The sequence below is a fragment of the Camelus bactrianus genome, chromosome 3 (assembly GCF_048773025.1).
Source record: "Camelus bactrianus isolate YW-2024 breed Bactrian camel chromosome 3, ASM4877302v1, whole genome shotgun sequence".
Classification (NCBI taxonomy): Eukaryota; Metazoa; Chordata; class Mammalia; order Artiodactyla; family Camelidae; genus Camelus; species Camelus bactrianus.
In genome coordinates, this window is record NC_133541.1 from 27093682 (window position 1) to 27121420 (window position 27739).

Sequence of the window (27739 nt, forward strand, 5' to 3'; positions counted from 1 at the left end):
GAATGCTGAAATCTGACTGTTCTGTTCTATGTTACAGCACTTACTTGTTAATCATGAGCCCTCATGCTTCAAACTAATGAATGGGAGCAGTGCATTTAAGGATAAGTTGGACTTGGTTGTTTCTTGTGATAGTGAGATTCCCTGCTCTATTCCACCAAAATGAATTTACCCACAACCTACTTTCTAATAGGTGTTCAAAGAAAATCTTGAAAAGTTTTTCAAAAGGAGCAGCATTTGCTGCATCTTTTTTTTTTTTTTTTTAAACTCTAGAATACCAAAATTAACATGATTTCCTGGCTCTGTGTTTCCTACCCAGAGTAGTTTTAAATGAAATACAGCATATAGAGACTTGTTCATAATTTCCTGCTCTTTCACTGATTTAATATTTCTAGGAAAGAAAACAAATGTTTTAATGCCTGAGGGTCTTATTTATAAAATAGAGGAAAAGGAAGAAACATGTGTTGAGTAAAGCCAGGTTGTCCTGAGGGCATGATTGCTACAGCTTTCCAAAAGAGAAAGTGATACTTAAAAAAAGTAATTTCCCAATATTTCCCCCAGACTAAAACCTTGCAATGCAGATGAACTCTGAACCGAGACTCTTTGCATCTCATTTTCTCATTAGGTTTTTATTACAGCCAACAAAACTTTCAAAGGTGAATTACTTCCCTTCTCAAGGGTTCACTAGACTCCCATAATGTCTGTGCAAATTAAAATAGTGAAATGGTTTTTAACTAAGCTTTGGGGATTAGGAAAAAGGAAAAAGGAAGGAGCACTAGGGCCTTCTCATCCCTCTGCTAACCAAAGTGTGGTTTTTCCAGTCCTTTTTCTTTCCTATTAAAAAACAGAAATGCCACTTGCCTTGAAACTCCACTTAAAATCATATAAAGAGTTCTCTTTTAAGTTCTCTTGACATACAAGTCACTTCCACAAGAAATGTAGACAAATTAGTCTTAAACCCAAGGCTCAGAGAGGACGCAGTGTAGTAAACAAATGCTTTAAACTGTCATGGTATTGAGACATGACATCTGCTCCGTGTACCTAGGCCAGAAGCACCAACATAAAAACTAGCGATTTTGTTTTAACACAAAAGGTTGAAAAATGTTTTGCTTAATACCCTTATATTATGCCACTCATTTATAGGAGCTATTTAATGTTCACTATGTATCAGACATAAGACTGGATCTTGCCCTCAGAGAACTTACAATTTAGTTGGGAAGCCAAAGGTTAAGATTTTTTTTTAAAAAGGAGTAGTAGGAGACAATGTGATTAAGTGTTAAACAATGTGATACAGATGCTAAGTGACCTGGGAGATTAGAGGAAGAGAAAGATTACTGAAGGTTGGGACTGTCAAGAGCATATATTTTCAGTAAACTCTCAAAATGACGCCAAATGTAAAAGTTGCTATAATGGCTGCTAATTTATAATTTTAAAGCATTTACATGATTCACCATTGCTTTCTAACTAGTAGCTGTTCAAAAAGGTATATGGAACAGTTGAACATAAAAGGAGATACATCTTTAGAATCTCCCTGGATTTGCTAATGAGGGGAAAAGACAGACGTACTTTTCTGTTGGAAAACAGACACAAGAATTAAGGAGATTTTGAATAGGGAATATGAGATTTAACAAACAGAAATACAGAACTCTAGCTGTAATTTTTGGTCTGGGTTTTTGTTTCCATTAAACATTTTTCTTTATAAATTCTAAGTTTTGAATTGAGTCAGGCTCAAAAAAATTTTTTTTTAACTTTTAAAAATCTATTTTCACAATCTATTGTCCTTAAGAAAAGTGTACACGAGGTAGAAGTTATAGTCTCAAGGCAATGAGAATTTTCTAATTCCTAAAAATGATGAGGTGGGAGGGGGTGTGGGAGACATTTAGCCTCCTTTGAAATTGAGGCATCTGTCTGCACAGTAACTTGTCTTTTGAAATTACGAAACTTCAAGCGTGCATTTATAATCTCGGTCTTAAAATGCTTTTTATAAGTAGTTTAGCAAAGATCCTGGTCTCTTTGTGTTTCTTACCTTTTTTAGTCTTTGCAATGCAGACAGTTTGAGCTAAATTAGATTTGTTATAATAGAGTTTAAACTGCTATCATAGAGACATGTCTCATCTTGTATTTTGAATAAGTTTAGAAAAGTTTAGAGAATTGTAGTAAGCAATTTTTTCTCCGTACTTGATTGTGTCCTGGGTCTTCCCAAGAAATGTCAGTTATTTCCCCAATTCTAAAAAGAGGGACTCTTTCGTAACAGTTGTACAACCAGGCAAAAGAGCACACTCTCGTGTTTCCTTAAGGGGAGGAAACTTGTGATAATGTGAGATAATTAAATTTAGCTTTAGAAAAGTCTTCTTGGAAACCTTCTAATCAAGACTTCAGCTTTCTGAGTGTGTGTGCGCTTTATTTGTCAATTCTTCCTGGTCCCCGTATTGCATTTCTAATGAAAGTGAACTGACCAAGCGGGTAAGTGGTCTAAGAAGCAAAACAAAGCCAGCAAACAGGCTTCTAGTGCGCCAAGATTAATCAATATTCCAGAAACCTCGGGCTTCCCCCCTCCTTTCCTGTGGTGTTTTCGTTTTTCCCCACTCCCCTTTCCCGGGCGCAGACTCCTCCCCTTTTCTTAAGTTGCCCTGATAGTAATTTGCAGTTTCAGAGCACATGCACGCCTCGCTCGCTGCGTTTGGTTGCTCCGCTCTACCTGCTGAGAATTCACCTTGTCATTGCCTGGGGTATCTTCCACCCGTTACAAAATCAGAAAAGGTAAGTCTAACGTCCTGTATTCTTGCGGGGCTTAATTCCTCATTCCGTTTCTCTGCCGGTTGATCCTGTTTCCCAAGCAGAGGAGTAGCGAGAGTAAAAGCTAGCCATTTTGGTAGATTAAGTCCACGTTAGTAATTTAATGCAATGAGCGGCGTGGTGTCTATTTATGCTGTGTCCTCTCTTAATTTGGAGTTGAGTCATTCAGGGTGGATTGGGGGCAGACTGTGGCTCCAGCTCTAGAAAAGAATCAAGGCTGAGCTGGTCTGTTTAAAAGTAACTGGTAAAGGGAATCAGAGATTAGTAGAAGAAAAGAAAATCTGATCTCTCGCGTCTCCCCTTTTTTTGCTTCTCCCTAAACTTTTCATCTGCTGTGAAGCCTTAAACAAGTTGTAGGTCTTAGTATCACTGACCCCAACTTGCAATTTTATTTAAAAGTCAAAACTGTTAAGACAAATCTTTTTCTCTCCGCTCTTGGATTTGCCAAAAGCTCCCGAGGAGTCCCCTGCTTTCTGGTTACCTCCCCCACGGACGCACACGCTGGCTGTTCGCGTGGCCAGATACACAAGTCTACAGGCAGGACTAATTTTTACTTGGATTTATCATGGGAAAGATTATGGATTCGAAATCTTGTAAAAACAGCAGGAGGAATCCCTTGATCTTTCAAAACAGCTGATTTCCACCCAGGAGAGATTTACTTAGAGATCTTTGAATAACCTAGGAGCACTTTAAAGAAACTAGAAACCACACACTGTAATGTTTGGAATGAAAATTGGATTCGGCTCATCTGTTCTCGAAATCTTAAATTTTAAAATACTGAGAAGTCGCTGAGAGTTTCCTCAGAAGACTCCAGCATGTGTACCACAAAGGCAAATGCTACTTTGTACTTCTATTTGCGACAGAAATGAAAATGAACTATGATTTCAGATAATACACAAATGTGCCCAACCCACTTTGCTTATTTCACACACAAAAAATTTAGAAGTTATTATGTGAAATAGTCAGAAGTATTTCCCAAGTCCTGTGGGTAGTTCTGTTCCTTTCATAAGCATATTTACTGGTTGATATTATCAGGGTTTTTTTTTTTTCCTTAATGAAGAAAATAGTTCCTTTATTATATATAACAGAAAGCTCTGACTGTGAAATCTCAATATCTTAATTCATTTTATTGACCTGGTTATGCCTTTGCCATGTATACGACAGAAGCCATTAAGTAATTATTGAGCACTTCCTGTGCATTCAGTTCAATTGGATATTTATTAAGGATGCACACGGTGCAAACAGAGCGCTCGGCTAGGTTCTGGGGGATTCAGTGGGGGTGGGGGTGCCCCGCGACACCCAGCTTTGATGAACCCTTTTATAGCTTTTCTGGAGAGGGAAAGACACATTTTTTAAAATGTTAACACAACCTTCTGCTCCTATTCTGAATTTATGCACATGTCTCACACGTGATCGAGGAAAGGATGCACAGTCTAGCCTTGAGACCTGGCATTGCGGCTCTCCAGCCCTCGATTCCTGTTGAGATGATGCGGTTTGGCAACAGCTTCCCCTGCAGTGGGGCAGCCCTGATTTCTCACCCCTGGACGCTGTAACGCTCCTCTTTCTCTCCCGTCTAGTTGGGTTCTTTAACACCAAAGACGACTGGCTTTCTGGGGCTGATTCTGTGACACTGAAGTGTGAAGAAGAGACACTCTAGAGAAGTAAAATATGACTAAAAACAATGGAGAAGAGGCCAGGTTGGGAGGCAGGATGGAGAGATTCCAGCAAGGAGTCCGCAAACGCACACTCTTGGCCAAGAAGAAAGTGCAGAACATCACAAAGGAGGATGTTAAAAGTTACCTATTTCGGAATGCTTTTGTGCTGCTCACTGTCACCGCAGTCATTGTGGGTAAGTCATTTTATAACAACCAAAAAAAAAAAAAAAAAACTGGATCTTGTTTCTGTGGGGCCTCTGATTGTCTGGGAATATTATCAGATGAACTGCTTGTAGATATTCAGAATGACAGCCCAGGCTTTTCTCTGAATTTGTAAGTTTTTTTTCCATTAAATGAATGACTGTTTGGAACAATATATGTAAGCACATGGGGATCCAAAAGAAGCATCATTAGGCATTCTGCAAATCAATGAATTGTGTGGAGAAGGAAAATAAATGTTTTTGCAGCTCAATAATAGGAGAAAAGAGGATAATTGAATCATTAGGCCTGAGTAGTTAAATAACAATAAAAACAAGCAAGATTTGGCCAAAATATGATGATTATACAATGTCACTTTCACTTAAAACTAATTTACACAATTAGTACACCCAAAATGAGACGCAGGCCCCTAACAATAATTATATTCTAACTGGTGCTGACTTGAAGCTGAGTATCAACACTTGGATGTAGATGTCTGCGCACTCTCTCATCCAGTGACAGGAGAAGGTAAACTGGGGAAAATGTGAACCCAGACCTCTCATTCATTGCCTCTAAGCGCCTGTCATAAAGGGCTATACCTTTTTGGAACCATTTCGGCCTCTTGCTAATTTAGCATTGTTGACAGCAGTCTGTCCAAATAAAACATGGTTTTGTTTGATTTATTGTCATCTAAAGTTACAGTTCATTACTTGTGGGTGGCATTAATCCTTCTTTAAAATATAGCTGAAAAAAATGACTTGCTTGGAATTTTTGACTGAACCAACATAGAAATCCTTAGGCTGGTAAACAAATAAGCCAATGCCATGTTGTAAAAAAAAATAAAATGTGCTATAATTGAAATTTCTATTAATCTGCCACAAAAAAAAAAGACATTTGTATACAGATTTAATCTCTACCTTGGAGTTCGCCAAGACCTCCATCAAATATGATAGGTAATGACAATAAAAACTAAGAAAATTCTGTAGTAAATACTATTATAATTTTATTTTAATAAATAGGATTCTTAGATTTCAGACAAATAGGAATACAGTAGAAGAGTAGTTTGTCACAAGACTTTAGATATATTCTGTTTCAACCTCTTTGGCTCCTTTTAGTAATTATTGGTGATGAATGACTTTTCAATTAGCTTTAGAGATGTTCGAAGAGAAAGTGTCCTGATTGACTCAGAGAAGTAATGGCTTTCTTTAGGAGGTGCCCTGGTTTGAATACCTTCCTGGAAGAAGTATTTCAGTATGTTTCATTGTTTTGGAACTTGATGTAAAATGCGATACTCTCACCTCATTTTTTGTTTCAATTACAAAGATTGTCAAGCCAAGCAATAGCCTAATAGTGAACGTTTATGTAATACTACGGCTACTTTCTGGGTGTTTGCATATATTAGCTCACTTAATCCTTAAACAAGCTATGAAGGCAGTGGGTAGGTATGATTACTCTCTTCATTTTGTAGTTGAGGAAACTGAGCATGGAAAGATTAAGCAATTTGTCTGAAGTCATGCAGCTGGTAAATGCTAGAGCTGGAAGTCAAACTCAGGCTGTCTCGTTCCAGAGGCCATTCTCTTAACCACTCTGCCATCCTACCTCTGCTCTCTTGACTAGTTGACATCCTCTGAGAGAGGCCAGGAAGAAAAATGCTGCTATGCCTTGGTAGAGGCCAATTACTAAGCAATGTTAGATGCATGCACACAGCATTGTCATTTTGCTGTATGATTTACCCAGTTAAACTCAGCAGAAACGTGTAATTCTCCTACAAATGATTAAGCCACATCCCTCTCATCCATTTAACAAATACCCATTTATTTCGCAACCTTATACATATAATAGAGCTCAGTGATACTGGAGTATGTTTGGAAAGATGCAGAGACGCTTATTCAAAATGGTGTTCTAAACATAAGAGTTCAATTTCTAGGACAGAAATGTTTCAGTTGAAGAATAGAGAAATGGAAAGTGATAAAACTTGAACATGGAAAGCAGATGATGGAGAAGGAAGTTCCTAAGTGATTACAAAGAAATAACATCTCTAATAGAAGGAGATAATGCCAGGATTTAAGAGTCCGTTTTCTCTATGAGTTCTGGGATCGTTTCCTGGCCCAATGAGGACTTCCTAAGATTTGTGAGAACTGTGATGAGTTGGCTAAGCTGGGGTAGATAAATTGGCAGGAGGCCCTCAGGGTTGGCTTTACTAATGGAAACTGAGGAGGTAGAAGTAACAAGAAGAAGGCACTAACAAAGAAACCAATAAAAAGAGCTCATTGACAGTCAGAGAGACCACTGAGTCTACACCAAATACTTGGAATCGCAATTTAGTAGCAAATAGATTAAGGAGAGCGGGAAGAACCGTTCAGTTATCTCTTGGTGCCTCTTACATTGAGGGCCCAGTGAAAACAAAGACTCATTTAGCTTGTTACTGGGTACCATGTTTACATCAACCCTAAAAGAAATAATGGGGAAAGCGTATGTCTGGATATCAGCTCTCTAATTTATTTGCCTCAGCATAAGGAAAAACTAGAAAGATGCTAGGAAGGAAGAAGAAAATAGTTGTTTTCACCAAAGATGAGATGAGAAGAAAGAACTATAGCTATTACAAAATTTTCAGTTTCTTAACTTTTGATTACTTTTACTTAAAAAGACTGAAAAAAATGTATATATTGGGGTGAATTTTTTTGTTAAATCAGTTTTCTTTGTCTTTTTGAAATAAAATAAGCATGCAGTTAGTATGTGAAAGAAGGAACTAGAAAAATATAGAAGAGGAGTAGAGACATGTGTATCCATATTTTCAAAATAAAGCACAGAATTGCAAATATTTCAGTACCAATTTCTCCATGAACACAGGCATAGAATCATGTGTGCAATGTGATGTTGTTTCTATGCTATGACATTTCTAATGTCATTTCTAAGCAACATCAAAGTCTGAAAGCACTAGGCTGCAAAGCCAGTGTAACAGGAGCAGGTTAACAACCTGGGAGAAGGAGTGCCAAGTCCTAAGTCCCTTTAAGATGGGTCATCACTAAAGCACTAGATGAAGTGTCTTCCGGGGCTACTGCAGACATCTGTCTGACAAAAACCACACTGAGAAGAGTGGTTGCTGTCTTTCTTCCTCCAGGAAGCACTTTCTCATGTCAAACTGTGGTAAGTTGTGTTAGAGTGACCTCAGACATCTCACTGAGAGAAAGGAAAACCCTTTGTCACATTCAAGTTACAGAATGACACTCTTCCCATGTCCAGGGAATGAATAGCACAAATGAAAATGAAATCTCAGTTCAAAGAATTATGAAGAAATGGATCGTAAGATCAGCTTCAAGGGGAGGGAATCTGTAAATAGAATTGTATAGAGGTAGGTGGTGGCTTTACCTAAGGGAGTTTGCAAACACAGCGACTAACACCTTTCTCTGCTATTGGTCTTGACACACACACACACACACACACACACACATACACACACAAAGTTAATGTTTAGGTTGTTCTTAATATGGCTTAGAAAGACACTGGTGACTTTTCAGGAAAGAAAACATACTGACTGAATGTGTGAAAAGCATTTCTCACCATTCCCTAGTACTCTTCGGCAATAAATTTAAATCACACTGAAATTCAACTTGACTGGATGACATCTCTAAAAAGATACACAAGAAACTGGTTGTTGTGACTGCCTGTTGGCGTAAGAGCTGGTGTCTGGGGGTGGGATGGAAGGAATATTACTTTCCTCTAAGTAACTTATTACATAGTTCAAATGCATTTTACCACATTCACATATTACCCATTGTTATCTATTATCTGCTAAATAAATAAGTTATTATTTTTTAAAGATTCAAGGGAGAGGAGGGTATAGCTCAGTGGTAAAGTGTGTGCTTAGCTCGCACCAGGTCCGGGGTTCCATCGCCAGTACTTACTCTAAAAATAATAAATAAACCTAATTACCACCCCCCAAAAAATTTTTTTAAAAATATTCAATGCTATTCAGCAATTTAACAAATATCGGATGTTGTGTATCTGACCCTGTTCTATGCAGTGGGCAGTCTCTGCTCTCGGATCATTTAGTAGGAGAGATGGATGAAATAATGAGATGACAAAGAAATACATGAGGTTCAGAGGTGGTAACAGGAAAGTTTGTAACATCTTTTTAAATGAGACTGTTGCGTATACTGTTCTATATCAGATATGATGTCTTCCTGCATTGGCACTTTAGAGGTTCTACATTCTTATTAACAACCACTTTAGGATCCCTAGCTGTACCATGTGAAAAAGCTTTTTAAGTGTGGCTTTTGGTGAAGGATAGATCTGGACTCATGTGCCAGTTGTGTTTAATCGCCATATGACCCTAAAGAAGGTGTTTAATTGCTCTGAGCTTCAGTTTCCTCATCTATTGTTACATGTGTGATATACATTTGTGAACACTGACATGGTGCCAAGCAGTGCTGTAAGTAATGTTATATGTAATTAGCTTTATTTAATCCTCACAACAAGCCAGAGAGGGAGCTATTTTTATTCTCATTTTATAGATCAGGAAACTGAAGCTCAGATACTTTATCCCACAGCTGATGATTTTGATCGAGATTCAAATCCAACCTTCCAGCTCCAAGGTCATACTCTTATCCACCACAGTATTCTGGGTGCTGGCCCCTGCTCTCAGGAAATGCCCATTCTCATTACAGCAGTTAGCTAATGATGTGAACTGACACGTCAATAGGAGGGGTGGAAAGGAGAGGTTGAATTGAGAACTCATTACAAGGGTCACTCCTGAGTCCTGGTGACTGATTGCATGTGAGTTGACAGAGAAGATGGACTGCAGGCCAGTGGTCCAATTTCTGACTTGGGTAACCAAGTGGTGATGATGCCACCAGGAAAGGTAGACCACAGGAAGCAGATGGGGACCGGGGCCTAATAAGTTCCATCTTGGATGTGTGGAGTTGGAGATACGGTTGCCGCTGCAGTGGAGAAAGTGCAAGAGGTTCAACGTAAACAGATTTGGAAGGTAGTCTTACCATCCCCAGATGCAATGAGGACAGCTTCTGCCTTTGAATGTAAATGAATAACGATCAAAGAATCAGGTTAAGTGAGTCTATTCCCAGAGCAGTATTAAGTCTAGGGCTCTTCTTTATGACTAGAAGCAATCATCTCCCAGAACTGCAGCGGCGGTGTTCTGAGCCTCGGACACGTAACGCAATATCTAGCAGAGTCAGTTAGCTCAGCCAGACAGGCTCATCAGTGCGGGTAACTATCAGCTGCTGCACCGAAGTCACCGCTGGTGGGACCAAATGAGCCAACTGCTCGAGTCAGTGTGGTGCCCACGCCGGCATCTTTCAGCTTCCCAAGCGGCGGGCATCTCCACACAGGTTGAACAATGGGAATCCTGAATGGTGAACAGGTTTCCGGGTTCAGATTTATAGTGTCTTCAACACTCCCTGGAAATCAGGAGAGGGAGCTCAGGAAGCTGGGGGAGGGTGGCTCCCAAGGCAGGCCTTGCCCCGGTGTTATCAGAGCCCAGCTATCTGTTGTCACTCACAGAGGGTCCCCAGGCAGAGGACTGGGAGGGCGGAAAGAGGCCTTCAGAGCTGAGGGGCATTTGGGTTCATGATGCCTTGCTCTGGAGAACTGACACAGTGGGCAGGGGTAAGGACTAGAGTCTGATTTTTCTCTGCTTCTTCTCTCCCCCAGAGGGGCAGAACTACAAACAAATTGTCAGAGACAGCCATAGCAAATCCCTGACCTGTGTTAGACCCCAGCCCTCTCTCCCACCCCCTCCACAAGCCGCCTCCTATCCTGGGGATGTAGTCCAGTGCGGGGTAGGGAAGCGGATTGGAGCCACGGATCCCGGAGTCAGACACTTAGGTTTATGTCCCAGTTCTGGCAAGGAGCCTCTGTTTCTTCATGTGTAAAATAGAACAATCACAACACCTCTCAGCCAAGATTTATATCCAAGTTCTGCCGCTTACGACCATGTAACCTTAAATAATGTCCTTAAATGCTTGGCAAGTAAAATGTCCATAGAATCTGTAAACCCTTCATCTTTGGCTTCTGCCTGTGCTATGGCATCCAGGGGAAATACACACAGGTTGGATGATGCTGATGTGCCAGACACCTGAGACCCAGAGATGAGGGAGGACCGGGGCAGGAAGGGGAGAAGATGGTCACCTGGTTTAGGTCTAGAAGAGGCTTCAATTTCCTTGGCTGGAGAAGAAAGCCAGGAGAATTTTTGGGAGAGACTTAATAGTTGTAAAGGGCTTGGAGAGGCAGAGATGAAAGCCTCGGGATAAGGAACACCATCATTATCTGTCCCTTACCTACTTGCCTCCTGGGCGGGAGCAAAAAGCAATCCCCAGACGGCATTACCACAACACCGACCTCTCAGTGCAGGGAGCGCCTCACAGCAGTTGTCTCTCTGGAAAATGGGAAGCTGCTGAGGAAACGTTTTCCATAAATGTTTTAACATACCCAGTAGTGTATTTTTGTTCATACCACTTGGGACCATTCAGAGAGTTCACCACCTCCCTGGTTTTTCCGTTTTCCCAGCGTTTTGGTGTCTATTGCTCATAAACTGTCACCCCCATCAGGGTGGGGGCCAGCGAGATAAGTGGTTCTAGAAACTTGGGGAAAATGTTACTGGTTTCTAACAGAGATGGTAAAGGTTACTTGGAAGTAGGGGTTAGCAGGTTTAATGCGCTGAGATTATCTCTGGATTTTATTTTGCTCCTGTTTTCTCATTTAATAAAAATAAGCAGGCAATTTCAAATTTGTTTCTCTTTCAAGTAAGTAATCAAGTAAGCAGGTGCGTTCAGAACAATTACCTGCAATAATAGCACCTTCCATTGTTGCAGTGTTCCACTTTACAAAGCACTTGTCCCCTTGCGCTCTGCTCTGTAGCAATGCAAGTCCGTGGCTAGTTCATCCCCCCTTCTGGTTAGCATCTGTGAATGTCTGGAACACAGCTGAGAAAGCACTGAGAGGCTAACAGTGCTGCTTACAGACCCAGCTCTGCCATCAGCTCCCTTTATGATTTAAGACAAATCTCTGGACTTCATATTGCCTCATCAGCAAAGTGTATTTGGACTAATGTCTGCTTCCAACTCCAAAATTCTATTAAAGTCTAAATTGCCTTCTTCTAAAGTCGAATATATGGAATATGATACACAAGTGTCTTCTTTGCAGTCGAAGATGCTGTACAATTGCAAGGACCTTTTCCCCCATATTCACAATCTCCCAACCCGTAATCAGTCTCTCTAATCTAACAAGCAGCTGCCTTCTGCTTTGAATTCTTGATGACCTTCACGTTCCTGACCCTGGGTGTGATGACCAATGTTTCTTAAGCAATGTTGCAGGACACAAGTGAGGCACACCTCTGCGGGAGCTACTTCTGCCCTCCCATCTTCTGCTCACCTCTCATAAATCAGAGGATGAAAATTGCGGGCCGTTGTTTTTGCTACAGAGTAAACAAGGTTGTGGAAAGCCTACACTATTTGGAAGAGGCAGCTGGAATTTAAGCACTGTCTTTTCCAAGCCGTACATTCCAGGTGTTCGAGTTCTTGATATTTATGGAAAACTAGGGCGCCATCATTCATCAAGTATTTGGCCTGGCAACTACGTGAGCTGTGTCAGTGCTGTGAGATGTGGAAACACAGAGCACGTCAGTGCACAGAGGTTAGCCATTGTGCTCACTGAGGATAAAAATTAGGAAGTTTATGTCAAGCTTTAGTGCTATCAAAATGGCCCAGAGCTTCTTTCCCAGACCAAGAATATTCTCAGCACTATGGCCAGTCAACAGGTGTGTTCAGGTGGTCTTGGAACCGAAAAGAGAGGAATAAAACCCCCAAAACCAGATGAAGGAAGAGATACCCTTGCTGAGTCAAGATATAAGGTGGGGGAAAGGCCCTCCTTTTTCTCTGTGTTTCTTATCAGAGATTTGAAGGTAAATTTAGGAGCAGTGAGTTGAAAGGTACACTTAAGTTCTGAATTTCAAGACTGAGCTCCTGTCTCCCGAGAGGACAACTTCATTCTTCTTGTCCCGAAAGAGACTTTTCCAGTTCTCCAATAGTGATTCCAGGCCACAAACGGCTGCTGCTTCCCAGAGAGAAAACAGTGGGCTATTAGTGAGAGACCGTTCTATTCAGAATCTTGTAAGACGAAGCTCATTTGTCCCTAATGAGAGTAAAGATGGACAATTGCTGCCCTTCTCTCTTCAGTGACACATTGCATCACTGGAAATTCCATCTTTAAAGTAAGTCAAGCGAAACCCCAGGGCTACATGTGCCTGCCACTGTCTTAAGTGTGTTGAGTGTGAAGGAAATTACATCTTTTAAGAGACTGCCTATGAGCCAAGTTGTTTTTTATTACGTATTTATTTTTGTCTCCTTAGATTTGCTTTTTTAAGGCAAATGAAGTAGCCCGGTACACAGAGCTGAGACTCAGTAAACTTGCCAGGGCTTTGCAAGGTCTGGCATCAGGAAGCTTTACACAACATTGTGATGGATGCAGAGAGAGCCTACCTTAGCCGAGGGGTGTACTCTGTGGGTTTTCAGCTTTGGTATCCCTGTAACTCCGAGGGCTAATTGGAGCAGCACATGAGCCTATAATGACTGTGTTCAGAGTTTTTTTAGATTTACCTCCTTGTCTCCAGAAAAAGAGGCATTTGGTCAGAAAGTGACCCACTCACTAGAAATCTGAGCAGAACTGGTGTCCCTCCTCTCCATGGCCCAAATTAAGTGAACTCATTGTTAAAGCAAATTAAAGCAGATTGAGGTGAAACCAACCCAGACCCAAAATGACTTTTTAGAAAGATCCAGGCATCTAGCAAAAAAGATGGAAAATAGAATTCAGTCAGATTTTTTAAAATTGTGGGCCATTTCTGTCTGTGTGTTTGTTATCCTACTTATGGACTAAATCTACTTGTCCAAAGTCAAAAAGGACAAAAGGATATAAAAGGAAAGTGTCCGACCCACCCAGGTCTCCCAGGGTTCAGTTTACATCGTTATCAGTTTCTTCTGTGCCTTTGGAGATATTTTGCGAGTATAAAAATAAATTAACATTTATTCTCTTTTTTTTTTTTTTTTTGCAATTTTCACTTTACAATATTCCTGGAGTTTATCGTTCCTTCCTGGCACATGAAGAGCCTGCTCATTTTCTCTTGGGGATGCATTGTATGGGGGTACTATAATTTATTTAAGCATTTCCCAACTGATGGACGACAACCTGTTTCCAACAACCTGTTTCCAGTCCTTCGATACCATTTTTCAAATGGGCATAGTGAATAATCTTGGATAAAAGTTATTTCACCCTGGTAAGACATATCTGTGGGATACATCCCTAGAAGTGAAATTGATGAGACTATGGGTATATATTTTCATGATTTTGATTATTACCACTAATTTGTATCCCATAGAGGTTGTAGCAATTTACTCTCCCAAACTGTGAGATTTAAAAGAGAGTTTGCCCCAGTACTGCTACTGCCACAGGTAAAGATGAGTGGACTTTGCAGTTTGTGTGGCTAGCAAGTGAATGACACAGTTTGCACAGAGGGAGCCTGGAAAATTTAAAATGTTTCGTTTCCTGCTCACTCACAGCTATATATATATAATATATTATATATATAAAAATATATTTTATTGTTTAAATAATATATTATATATAATAAATAATTAATATATAATAAATTTTATATATATATATATATATCCAGAAGGGAAGGCAACAGATTCTGGTGTTTTTAGTTAATATTTCTAAAGTAAAAAGAAATATATATATACAACTGAATCACTATGCTGTACACCAGAAACTAACACAACATTATAAATTAACTAAAAATAAATAAATAAAATAGAAGATGCTTTAAATGACAATGGATTGGACATGTAAAAAGCCTGCATGATTATTTATCAATTAGATTACCATTTTAAGAAGAAAGCACCAGGCTTTTCAGAACTCTGGGGTTCTTCTGATACAGTCGTCTCTCGGTGTTGCCCACCACGCGGAGGGGAGTCTGCATCAGCACCCTGCTCGATCTTCAGTCACCCAGGGCTAATTATCTGGGCACCGCTGGTGGAGCAAGGCTGGAACAGGTATTTCCCACCTCCAGCAACAGGAAATACCAAAGGACAAAAGAATGAGCCAAGCCAGGGCCCAAATCTCTGAAGGATGTGGGAACAGGAGTGGGGGAGGGTTGCAAGGTTTGCCTCAAACGCAGAATAGCTCCTCATCAGGAAATGCCTGGAAGTTTGGGCTGAACAAAAGACCAGGGGCCAAAAGACCTCTTAGGCAGGTAAATTTGCCATTATGCCCTTGCCCTCTTTATAAAAACAGGCTATGGAACTTTATTCTAGTCACTTCAGCAGGCTGGCATGAGAAAGGCCTACGACATCTCCAAAGTGGGCCACGATCTAGCCAAGTTCTGAAATAGAAACTTTGGTTCGATCTCTCAGATAATTATTCATTGAGTACCTGCCATTAAAACCACAAGGGCCACGCTGATAAAGCATTTTATGACTTATTACAAGCTTTCATAGGTATTATCAAGGACTTTAGGATTCGTTAGAAGAAACAGGATGAATTCATATAAAGCACCTAAGATTTATAATGCTTTTGGTTTACATGTTCTTTTAAACTCAGAACATTTAGCTGAGAATATTAAACTTCAAGAAGATCTTAGATACTGCCTTTCTGATCTATGTCTCTCATTTTTCAGATTAAAAAAAAGGAGGGGGGAGGCAAGGATTTGATTTGAAGATGTGAGCTGTGAAAATAGGTAGATCTAAGTTTGCACTGCATTTTGCCAACATCACTTACTGACCATGTCATCTTAGTCAAATGGCTTATTTTTTCTGGGGCTTAGTCTCCTTGTCTATAGGATGGTGATATTAAGTTCTGTAGTTTTGCTATGAAGTCATTTAAATAAAGTATCTACTAACATAATTTACTGGCAGCATCAGGCCCAGAATCCTCATCTCTGACTCTCAAGTCCATGATCTGTCTACAGCATCATACCTGCTTTCCTGCATACTGAAAAAAAAAAACCCAGTCTTGTCAGAGAATTAGGGATCGAGAGCTATCACTCTTAGTTTGTGAATCTAGAAACCATAGTTTAGTCAAGAACCAGTTTCCCAAATCATAAGAGAAATCAGTTTGGAAGAAAGGGGCTGTTTCTAAGGGTAGGCACCTGTGTTCACAGAGTGCAGTAGGGAATCAGATTCCCTGGAGAGCTAAGCGATTGCTCTGTTCAGGGAAGGACTTTGCAGGTCAGACAAACTCCTACCCATCCTATGCAGCTCACTTGGTGCGGGTGGGAACTGTGACCTTGCTCTTAACCAGTAGAATGTGACAAAGGTGACGCCACTCCTGTGGCATGATGTTCCATCATGCGTTAGACTGTTGTAACCTTGAGGGAAAGCAGTGCTAGCTTTTTTGTTTGTGTGTTTGTTTCTTTTTTTAAATAAATATTTTTATTTACTTATTTTGGTCTGAGGTATGGAGGTAATTAGGTCTATTTATTTATATTTTTAGAGGAGGTACTGGGGATTGAACCCAGGACCTTGTGCATGCAAAGCATGTGCTCTACCACTTAAGCTACACCCTCCCCACTGTGTGTTTGTTTCTTTGCTACAAAAATGAAAAGCTGCTAGCGGGGAAACAGTAGTATCTTGTCACATAAAGTCAGTGGTGCACTGTCAACAAAAATATGTGATACTGTTGTATCCTTGAGACATCTTGCATACAGGTAGACAGCCTGGCCTCCTTTCTGGCTAAAGATCTACAGGCCATGCTGTTTCTGGGCAGGAGTTTGAATGCGCTTTGACTGGTTTGCCGTGTAAATGCTAGAAGAGCTGGTTGGCATTTGGTAGTTTCCTTATGGTTGGCCTTAGAATGTGAGGTCTTTCAAGACCAAGGCCACTACTATTTTTAAATTCTCCTTTGACATCTGAGCTGTTGGGCATCATCCCTTTTTCTGGAGAATTCTGCAGTGTGAGTAATAATTCTAGAAGGCTTTGGTCTACCAATCTGTTCATGACAGACGATGCAGGTAAAGCAGGGACCTTAGTAAAATTTTACTATTGTAAACGCCAGCATCCAGCAAAAGTTAAATTGAGTGATTCGGCCTAAATTTTACTTCAGATTGTACCTTTTTCTTTTATTCATAAGCTTCTTAATATTTTCAATAGTTTTTTCAAATTAGATATGGATCAAATTCTTAAAACAGGTCTTTAGCTTTTAACCTGTGTGTGTTTGGCTTTCAAAAGCAAGCCAGTGAGGTGCTCTTTCTGAGGCTACAGTGTGCACATTGTGCCTTAGTTTAGAAGATAAAGTGATATTTAATCTTCCAAAGAAGTTTTTGTTGTATAGAATCCCCAGGGGAAACAGTGAACCCCTGAAGGTCTTCCTATTTGAGCTTTCCACGTTAGGAAAGAGAAAGTATTTAAGTAAACATGTATCTTTGTTCATATCATTCAACCAGCACAGTTAATTTTGATCACCGTAGATATTTTTGTGAAGATACTTCCTAGATTCTAGAAATCTGGTTAACGTGCTACAACAGGAATGCTGTAAGACTGTTGGCCGATGCTATACAGTGTAAGCTTGTTGTCTATCTGTTTTATGTACAGAAACATGCTGTTGCACCAGAGACTGACACAACATTGTAAACTGATGATACTTCAATAAAAAATAAAATAAAAATTAAAAAAATTTAAAAGACACTAAAAAATAAATTAATAAAAAAGACCATTGGCCGAGACAGCAATCCTGATATTGCTCGTGACTTCTATGTATTATCTGATGTCACCAAGATGCCAACTTTGCAGTTTGCTTCACCTCTAACAAATCCTGTTAGGAAGTTATTCTGGTTTTTATTGTTATTTTTGCAGAGTAATCAATACTAAAGGATCTTTTCTTCTGCACTGAAGGTCTGGTGCAGAGTAATCAATACTAAAGGATCTTTTCTTCTGCACTGAAGGTCTGGTGGCCATTAGTTCTCGGAATATCAATCAATGTGCTTACGTTAAGTGCCCACTAATGGGACTCAGCTCTGCAGAGGCAGTGAGCTGCTTGACCAAAGGGATGCAGGCCTCCCCCCACCCCTCTCCCTCTAAGTGGTCTTAAGGGCATCGTGGAGGGGGCTCTGAGAAGTCTGCATGAGGCTGTGAGGGAGGCCCTTTTCATTGCTGGGCTCTGTAATCAGAAACCTGAACTGCTTACCCCAAAAATCAGTCTTCGCATTCAGAGCATTTCCTCTTGATTTGATGCTGATAACTGACCTTACCATACTGGCTTCACCTCTAACGCTGCCTGCCCCAGCAGAAAGCTGAAGAAAAAAAATGTCTTGTTTTTTAATGCAAATTCTGAATACTACATATTATTATTAATTTATTTTTTGCAGCAGGGGAAGGTAATTAGATTTATCTGTTTAGTTTTTTACATTCTATTTTTTATTTTTATTTTCTTATTGAAGTACAGTCAATTACAATGTGTCAATTTCTGATGTACAGCACAATGTCCCAGTCATGTATATACATACATATATTCGTTTTCATTAAAAATGTCTTTTGTCTATTCATTCAACAAATGAATTGAAAAAAGGTAGCTGTTGACTTCATTAAGTAAAATCCACAAAAATCCTTCTTCAGCTTAAGCTCTGCATTTAGTTAACGTAATTCAAAATAGAATGAAAAGGTAGATAAAATATTGTATACTAACAGGCTCTTGAAATTAGTACTGTGACTACCTAGAAGCCGTGAGTACAACAGAGTGGGTGGAGGTCTGGGCCCTGGAGCCGGACAGGCTGGGTGTGAAGTCCACCTCGGTCACCCAGCTGGCTCTGTGAAGAGCTTGACCCGGGTCTGTGTTGACTGTGGCCCCAGCTTGTACAGCTTTGTGATTCTGGTCAGAAACCTACGTTCTCAGTGGCTGCTTCCTCATCTGTGACATGGGTAACAGCAGTCCTGGCCTCCATGGCATCTGTGCTTGTGAGAACCTGGTGTCTTGCCTGTGCTCAGGACTGCTAGATGTTGTCGTTAAGCATGGGAACCTGAAGCATGTTTTCATCTAATGCCTTTCCCACCCTTGTTGCTGACAGTTACCAAGGATTAAAATGTACTCAGTGGAGAGAAAAGGCAGGCTACTTTAATAAGTTCTAAGTAAGTTTAGTTAAATCATTCCATAAAAAGGGATTTGGTGTTACTGTTTTAAACAGTGACTTGATACTAATAACCGTACTGTGAGATCCTCAAAAGTAAGAGGACCTGTGGAAAGTTCCAAGATGTGCTGGGTGCCTCTGGGACATCTCTAGCAGGTCCAAGATTAGTACCCAAGTGCTTCTACAATGTAGTAGGCCAGAAATGCTGAAGACCCAAGGCCAGGCTATAGGGTATGTTTGTGTTTGAGAGACATTAAAGTGTAGTAGAAAGAGAACTGGCTTTTGTTTAGAATCCCCCAGGTCAACCACTTGCTTTGTAACCTTGAGCAAGTTAACTAACTTCTGAGCATCTTTAAAATAAATATGATAATGCCCATCTCATAAAGCTGTGATGAGGATCACCTCACCATTAACACATAGTAAGAGCTCAATAAACATTGACTTCCCCCAACATAATCTCTTTCCCGAGAAGAGAAATAGCTTACTTAGTAAATCCAGAGGTAGTAAACAGACGAAAGCATAGTCAGGGACAAAACTGATTCAAAGTGTACTTGCAGTGTGCTATCACTCTACGCAACTCCTCTATTCAAAGCATGTGACCTAATGCTATCCCTTATAAATAAATGATATCACCTTTCTGCTGTTACTACTGTAAATAAGAGCTTTTCAAAAATGGGGCTTCCATGTTGGAGAGGGCAAGGAAGCAGGGATATTCTAGAGTAGCTGATGCCAGGACTACACCTCCCAGCAAGGCTAGCTTGTTGACTGGAAAGAGACAGATGAAAAATACCACCACTTCTTGAGATTTTGCCTCCTTGACTTCTTTCTGTTGCCCTGTTAGACATCTGTTTAGCGTATTGGAGAGTTAAGAGGCATCGTCATTCACATATTGCCCAAAATTCATTCACTGAGCTGACTTGCTTCCCCTCCTAACACCTAGATGAAAATTGGTTGCACCAAATAAATGTGGGGTTTCATGGGGGAAGGGAAGAGAAGGTACATGGAGAACTCAAGGAGAGAAAGAGGCTGGGGACAGCTGATGTGGTTGTAAGAGGGTAGTACAGTCAGTATTGGCAAAGGTTCAACTTTGGAAAATAGGATCCAATGTACCCAGTATTAGAAAGAATAATCCCTTCCTTTGTCTACAGTGGCTTGTCTCTTGCCCCTAGAACCTGTGTTGGTAGAGCAGCTATTCTGCCAATTTGTTCTAAATTATAACTTAAATAGGTATTTCTGGACTAGCCAGGGGCATACTCACCCTTAGAAATATTGTTGTATGTGAGTAAATACATTTCTAAAGACAATCAACTTAGGAATGAACTTGTAAAACCAAGCCTGCTCTGAAATTGTTATTTGAAGGGTATCTAAAATTCCTATGAACTTGGTATGGTCAAATTCCAAAAGACCAAAATGAGTTTCTTGTGTTTACTGTCCATATTTTTTGTTATAATTGAGTAACCAATGTTTAAATGCAGTTAAATAAAAGCCAGGAAGTATAATCAACTCCAATAAAAATATATTTGATTGAAAGTAAACTGTATAAATATTTATTTGTTTACTTACACACATTATAAGGAGATGCACTTATTTTAATGTGACTTGACCTTTATATGAACACGCAGGAAAGAACCAGATATAATTCCTGTGTGCTGTTAATACTGCTGTGTTGAATAATGCATGCTGAAAATTGAAATTAAATGCCTCACCCCAAACTGAGTTCCAGGAAGATTAAAGATTCAATATTTTAAAACCAAGCAAACTATCAAAAAAGCAAAAATGTAATAAAGATTTATCAAACATGAGAGGGTGAAGGGAATTAAAGTTTACAACTCTTGAAGAAATCATCTAATAAAGAAGATGTGTAGACATTACTTTTATAAAATGCAGAACACCTGTACATTTTAAGTGATAATGTATGGCAAGCAAATTAGAAAAATGTTATAGCAAATATTATTTTAAGTATAGGCAAAGGGTAATTATCTTTATTTAAAGAATCTATATGAAATATATACACACATATGCAAACTTTTAACTATTAGGATTTAGTAAATGATTAGAGAAAATGCAATTAGGAAAAATGGTCAATATCATTAGATGTTAAATAAATTCAAACAAGAACAAAAAGAAACATACATATTATTTACTCATCTCATTCACAAACTTTGCTTCTTTTAATAATTTTTTGGATAATATTCTGCTCCTAGAGATAGGAAATAAAGCCTTCTCATTCACGAATGGGACATTAAACTGTTGGCCAACCCATTGGGAAGGCAATTTGACAGCATGGATTGAGGCAGTAATATGCTTTATTTTTCTTTTCCTTCCAGTTTTATTAGATATAATTGACATACATCACTGTGTAAATGTAAGGGGTCCAGCATGATTTGACTTAACATACATCACAGAATGACCATCACAATAAGTTTAGTGAACATCCATCATCTTACAGATTAAAGAAATAGAAAAAAAAAATTGTTTTCCTTGTGATGAGAACTCTTAAGATTCACTCCCTTAACAACTTTCATATATAATGTACAGCAGTGTTAATTGTATTTATCATGCTGTACCTTATACCCTAGTACTTACTTATCATGTAACTGGAAGTGTGTACCTTTTGACTGCCTTCATCCAATTCCCCCTCCTCCCACATCCCAACTCCAACAACCATAATTCTGATCTCTTTTTCTATGAGTTTGCTTTTGAAGTATTATTGACCTACAACAAACACTATGGTAGTGCCTGGTATAAAACATGGTGATTCAATATTTCTATACATTTCAAAATGATCCTCATGATAAGTCTAGTTACCATGTCATGCTACAAAGATATTACATAATTATGCCTATGCTCCCCACATTGTACATTTCATACCCATGACTCATTTATTTTGTAACCGAAAGTTTATACCACTCAATCTCCCTCACCTATTTCTCTCTTCCCACTACCTGGTAGTCAGATTCTTTAATGCACTGGTTCCCTTTCTCTAAACTACACAAAACCAAATATCCCTAGGTAAAAAATATCCTTCATATATTCATTATGGTGTTATTCATAAAAGTAAAAAATGCTAAACAGCTTAGTGTTCAAAAAAAGATACAGAGTAAATTTTGATACAATCATTGGATCTGATATCATGAGGCTTAAAAAGCTCTTTATTGTGACCATATATGGAAAAGTATAGCCCGTGTGATTTCTGTATATTTAACTCTGTTTGGGAACATTCTAGAAAGAAACTCTCAAAAGCACTAAAATTGTGTCTTTGCTCTACTGAAGAGGCAGGAAGTGTGAAAGGTAGTCAAGAATGTGAGATTGAGTCCAAACATCCTGGGTTTCAATCCCAGCTCTGCCACTTGAGTAGCTATTTGACTTTGATATGGAAGAGCTATTGGAATCGCGCAAGTTTTAAATTCACTACGATTAGATTTCTGTCAGCATATTGGTGGTAAAATAATACCTACATCCTAGGGTTTTTGTGAGGATTAAATATACTAATACAAGTAAAGCACTAACAATAATGCCTGGCAAATAGTAAGAGCTCAGTCAGCATTAGCTATTTGCTATTTAAAAACCAATATAAAAGACTTTTGCCTCCACTTTTCTACATTTTCCAAATCAACTTTTCTCTCCCGAATATATTACTGTTACATTGGGAAAAAGCAATACATTTTTTCTGAAGGTCCTGTAAACAGGGTCAGCTGGATTTTCTAGTTAAATAGATTCAGCTCTATTGGAATATAATGGTATGTAATCAAAGAATGGATACTTCATGTTGCTGGGACCCAAGACTTGAAACTGGAATTGCAGTGACGATTGAAATGAACTTTGTGTTCCATTTCATAAGTTAGGATGGTTCAATGTCCTTAAAGGACTGCTTGCTTCCTTTGGAAAAATTTGTGTCTGCACAGTATTCTCTCCCCTTTCCTAACCTCTAGCTTCTAGACAACTCAGCACTTCTCTATAACTCACATGTTTTAGTAACAGCAAGGCAAAGTTTTTGAAAATATTTACGATAATGGAATAAGCAAATTTGGAGGGCAAGGAAAGTTGATTAGGGAAAGGGAGTAAATTTATTCAATACATTCATTAATTACCAAACATTTCAAAAGGCATCATGCATAATTTGGTTTATGTATAAAATTACGATTTAAAACTATTTTTTAAAGTTCCAGGAGCAGAATCAAATTAAGGGGAAAATTGCTCTCTCTTTCCCCTATTTTCCCTTAAGTTTTATGGGGAAAAAAAACTCTCTGTTAATTTTGGAGTCTTCTCTTGCCAGCAACTAGCAAGTCTGTACAATTCAGTTGCCAAGGCAATATCATGACCATGTAGACAGAAAGTGTGGTGTGCAGACAGGGAGATGATGAAAACGAATTAATAATGTGAACAAGAAGAGTTTTTTCAATTGGAAAAATAAAATTACACCACCCCTTTTCACCCTTTGTAAGTGGCTGCACTAGGAGTTCTAACATCTGTTGTTACAAAAGAATTTCAACATAAGGTTTTATTTTTTCCCTATATATTGCTTTGTTCATGGATACATGATTTTTGTTTCCAACTTATGCCCCAATCTTCGTAACTCTGTATTGAGCCATGTCAAAATTGGTTCCACTGCATTCAAGTTAGACAAAGGAATTTTTTACTTGCTATGATCAGGAACGTTTTTTTTTCTGTAAGTTCTACTTGAAGCCCTGGATTCAGCCAGACCTTTCCAGACTACGACTGAGAAGATAAGCATACCCCTTGCTCCCAAGCAGCACAAATATTTGATGCTTAACTAAATTTGCTCTTGTCAGACAGAAGTGATCACCAGCCAAATACTTGCTTATTTCTCTAGGACTGTTACTTCAGTTTCAAAAAAGACTCAGTTTTTCTTCTTTTTCTCTTCTTTCAGGTACAATCCTTGGATTTACCCTCCGACCGTACAAAATGAGTTACCGGGAAGTCAAGTACTTCTCCTTTCCTGGGGAGCTTCTGATGAGGATGTTACAGATGTTGGTGTTACCACTTATCATCTCCAGTCTCGTCACAGGTACCATATGCAGTTTTGTTTTGTTTTTGTTTTTCAAGTGTGCTTATCGCAAAAGATCGCTTAGAAAAAAACGAATGCTTTAGGTTTCTGCTGGATGCATGCTCTGTTCTAGAAAATAAAAGTCCCTTCGAAATGATGGAAAGGAGGCTTTAGTAATGCATGAATGATTATAACTCTCGTATTTTACCAATCACAAGAGGAAACGGATTGAAACAGCCACGTAATCTGGTCCGCCTCGCTACGAAAGAGGCGCCCTGCTAAACACTACACAACCAGTCTCCTCTGACCACAGCGATGTAGTTGACAACAGCGTACAACAGGTCTGTTTTCTCACCCTCTTATCCCACCCAGATAACATCTGGTTGGACAGCCTATTAGCTATTGATGCAAGAATGCTTGTTCTCAGAGCCACCACGACTTGAGCGGGAGCCTTCTTGGAAGCCTCATCAAGAGGTAATGCCCACAACACACTCACCAACTCTGCTGCCACCAACACTGTATCTTTTCCTGGTGAACCCGCATGATTTCATTCCCTTCTCCATTGTCCCCCACCCCCGTTGCCTTTTACGCTGGTGGGAGAATGGGGAGGGGGTGGGCGATTTCCCCAGCCAGATGTTTTGTCAGTTGACGCTTGGATTTTCAAGGCGTGGAAGCTTTGCAGGCTAGGAGTCTTATTTTCTATGACAGAGAGAGAGCGATTTACTCCTGCATGGGACGTGGTTGAAGAGTTTTGGTACATGCGATTGGTGAATACAGACAGAGCCAAGAAGTTTTAGAAGAATGTTGCTGTACATTCCTTCCTGCCCACTCTTCTCTTTCCCCACAGCACATCTCTGACTTGGAGAAGGAATATCCGTAGCCACTGCCCCAGCAGGATGGTTTCTAGGTTTGTAGCTAAAGCCCAGAACTCAGGTATTACTGGCCCTGTTTTCTTTTCCCTCCTTGGCTTACCGTCCACCCTTAGGCAGATCCTTCTGTGAGTTGGCTCTGAGCATCTTTTCCCCTCCCAGGGAGTTCTCAAGGATATTTATAATATCCTTTCAAGATCTCTATAATAAGAACTTCATAGAACAACTCAAAAGTCTTGGGGCAAGATTCTAACTACCACATGCCTTGGAAGGTTGGCCATTTCTTGGATAGAAACTATGTTAGTTTTTGTTTTTTTCGATGCCTTGCAGATCTCTGCTGGCTTCTACTTGTCCAGGTGTTTAGACAAGTGATTGCATGTACAGAAAGCTCCCATTGGAGGATGAATTGCCCACAATAAGACAACCAGGTAGACAGGGTGATTTGGGGGCGCTTGTTTTTGAAACTGGCCTGGCCCATTGCTGATCAGAGGTAATCATAGCAGCCACGATTCTTATCACAGAAGCTAGATTAATGCTGACATAAGGGCACATCCTCATAATCCAGGCACTGCCATTGTTCTGGGAGACAAGTCCGGGCAGTAAGCACTTAGAGGATAGAACTCTCATCTGCCATTTTATTTAGTGGAGCAGAGGCTCCCTTTCCACCCCGGGCAGTAAGCACTTAGAGGATAGAACTCTCATGTGCCATTTTATTTAGTGGAGCAGAGGCTCCCTTTCCACCATCTCTACCGGCTGGAGTCTGAACTGAGTGCCTACAGGTTTCCTGGATGCAAACAGAGGGGTCCTGGATTCCTTTATACTATCTCTTCAAGGGTGAGACCAGTGTACAGAGGTTTCTGCTTTCAGATAATTGTGCTGAAAAACCCACCTTGTTACCCTTTATGGGAGCAAAGCCTTCATTCGGTACAATTAGAGAAAATATTACTTCCCTTAGTAGCAGTCCTAGTTAACAGTGACTTTGAAGTGGAATTTCCTCATATTTTCTTAGTACTTAATAGATCAACTTTACTGAAGGAAAAAGAGTTTTCACTGAGTAATTTTTCAGGGAAAAAAAAACCCACTATAATGCAATCCCTCTGTGTGGTTAAAAAGAAATTTGTGGGTAAACCTTGGAGAAATTATCAATATTTATAATATTGGTGTTAAAGAAAAAGGAATTATAAGCTGCAAAGAACCAGTGTAAAATGAACTTTTAAAATGTAACCTAATTGAAGTTGGGAAGGCTGCCACTGGGACCATTAAAGGAGTCTCCGCTCTTTTCCAGGACTGTTAAGACAAGGGGCTTAATTTAGTTTGCGAAAGATCTTTTTAAGGTGTTAGTCTCAAAGGAATACCTTCCAAACTGCATGGTAATTTAGATCCTTATGATCAATTGCAATGAATGATAGATTCAATGAGAATTTCCTTCAGGGTTTTAAGTATCATGATTCTAAACCAAAGCAGGATGAGGGGGTGGAGGGAATTCTGTAAATTACACACACCTCTGGAGGATCCCTGTGTGTGCTGGGAGATGTGATTGGAGAATGTGTTGCCTAGGGAGAGAACAAAGTCAGGGTCTTCTATTTGAGAATGGAAAAGCAAACCAGTTTTCACCCAGTGGCCAAGCAGGTGACATGTATATATATGAAGCTGCCCTTTTTGTTTTCCTACATAACAGAATCATGAATACAGAGAAATATTTTTCTTTGACAAGAGAAGTAACAGGGACAAGTGTGATGATAATGGAAAGTGACTTGCTGCAGAATAATGTAGACAAAGGGAGGCAAGGAGGCAATAGGGACCTGAAAACTACCAGCTCCAGCCCATTGTTGCCATGTGCCAACAAGGGGCACGCCTCCCAATTTCTCAAGAGAATCCAGAAATCCAGAAATGTCTAAGAACCTCTAGATTTTTAAATGTTGGTATCATTAACAGAACAAGAATAGAGCAAGCCAAGCTAAGCACATCTGTAGGCTCAGTCCAACCCTTTGGGCTACCAATATTGGAACTCAGGATTCAGTGTCGGTGCTATTAACACTAAGAAATGCACTGATAAACTTGTGCAGCCATCGGGCTACTGCTGGGTTTCCTGTGTTGCGTATTCCACTGTTGGCAGTTCCATGCCAAAGCTTAACTCTAGGTGGAATCAGCTACTGAACACCACATTCATTGTCTGCTAACAGTTGGTGGAAAACCTCTCCATCTTCTGTGTATAACCATGTTGTGGTCACAGTTGTGCTGTCCTTTTCTGCCTGTGTCAGGAACACAAGACCGCAACGCTCCAAGTTCAAAAATCCCAGGGTCTGTGCAGACAAACTGCTATGCATGAAATTATTGCATTGTTTGCATTTGATGGTTTGTTTTAGAAGATTCTGTACATTTCATCGTTTTTAAAGTCTGAGAAATTTAAGTTAGTTTTTCATACTTAAAACATCCCTGTTGGTAAATTATGGTTCTGCAGCCCCTGGAAGCCATGTTCACCTCCCAAATTTGAAATTTTAATCTTTCCAAACATCCTTGGTGTGTACTAGCATTCCAGAAGCTGCCAGAGGGAAGCTGCGAAAAAGCCTAATGGCTAGATTTGTACTCAAGTACCTATTTGTTTTGAATAAGAAGAATACATCTGTGCCAGCATACTACACAATAAAACAGGGGGTTGGCGCCAATTTCTGTTGATTTGGTCAAGATAGGTGGTCAAACTAGATACATCATGCCAGAAATATGAGTTGGATTGAATGATTTACCCTGATTAAATCCACGACGTAATAATTAAATTCCATTTCAGGTCGTTCTGTGTAGACATAGCGATCACCTCCTCTTTCAGAATCTTTTCAGGAAACTAGTGCTTTCTCCTTACTCTAAGTGTGCATTCCGCTTCAATCTCTTACCTCGAAAGGAAACTTTTTGTGTCTGCAGTTTTCTAGAAGGGGGAAATGTAAGCGTCATTTCTGACAGCCCCTGTGGAGGTGGGCATTTTGTAAGTGAAAGTGGGGGGGGGCCCACAGGAAGAGTAAAGGCAGAGCAGGGTCTGGGCCAGTGGCGGGCACGCTGGAGGTGGGATTATAAAATGGATAAAATTTCTCTTTTA

The 27739-nt window shown here is 39.8% G+C and overlaps 1 protein-coding gene across 3 annotated transcripts in view; it reads left to right on the top strand.

Annotated features, from left to right (window-relative positions):
* Positions 1 to 2410: 2410 nt before the first annotated feature.
* The window catches only part of SLC1A3 (solute carrier family 1 member 3), a 75142-nt gene continuing 49813 nt past the window's right edge, over positions 2411 to 27739 (top strand). Inside the window, exons 1-3 of one of the 3 annotated variants that reach the window (XM_074357157.1) lie at positions 2411 to 2757; positions 4371 to 4642; positions 23666 to 23803. In XM_074357157.1, the coding sequence (XP_074213258.1) occupies positions 4462 to 4642; positions 23666 to 23803 (319 nt within the window). In that variant the 5' untranslated portion in view covers positions 2411 to 2757; positions 4371 to 4461. Of the gene's footprint in view, positions 2758 to 4370; positions 4643 to 23665; positions 23804 to 24154; positions 24257 to 27739 lie in introns of those variants that run through there. The other 2 variants (XM_010956976.3, XM_045518068.2) reach the window with 2 other exon arrangements.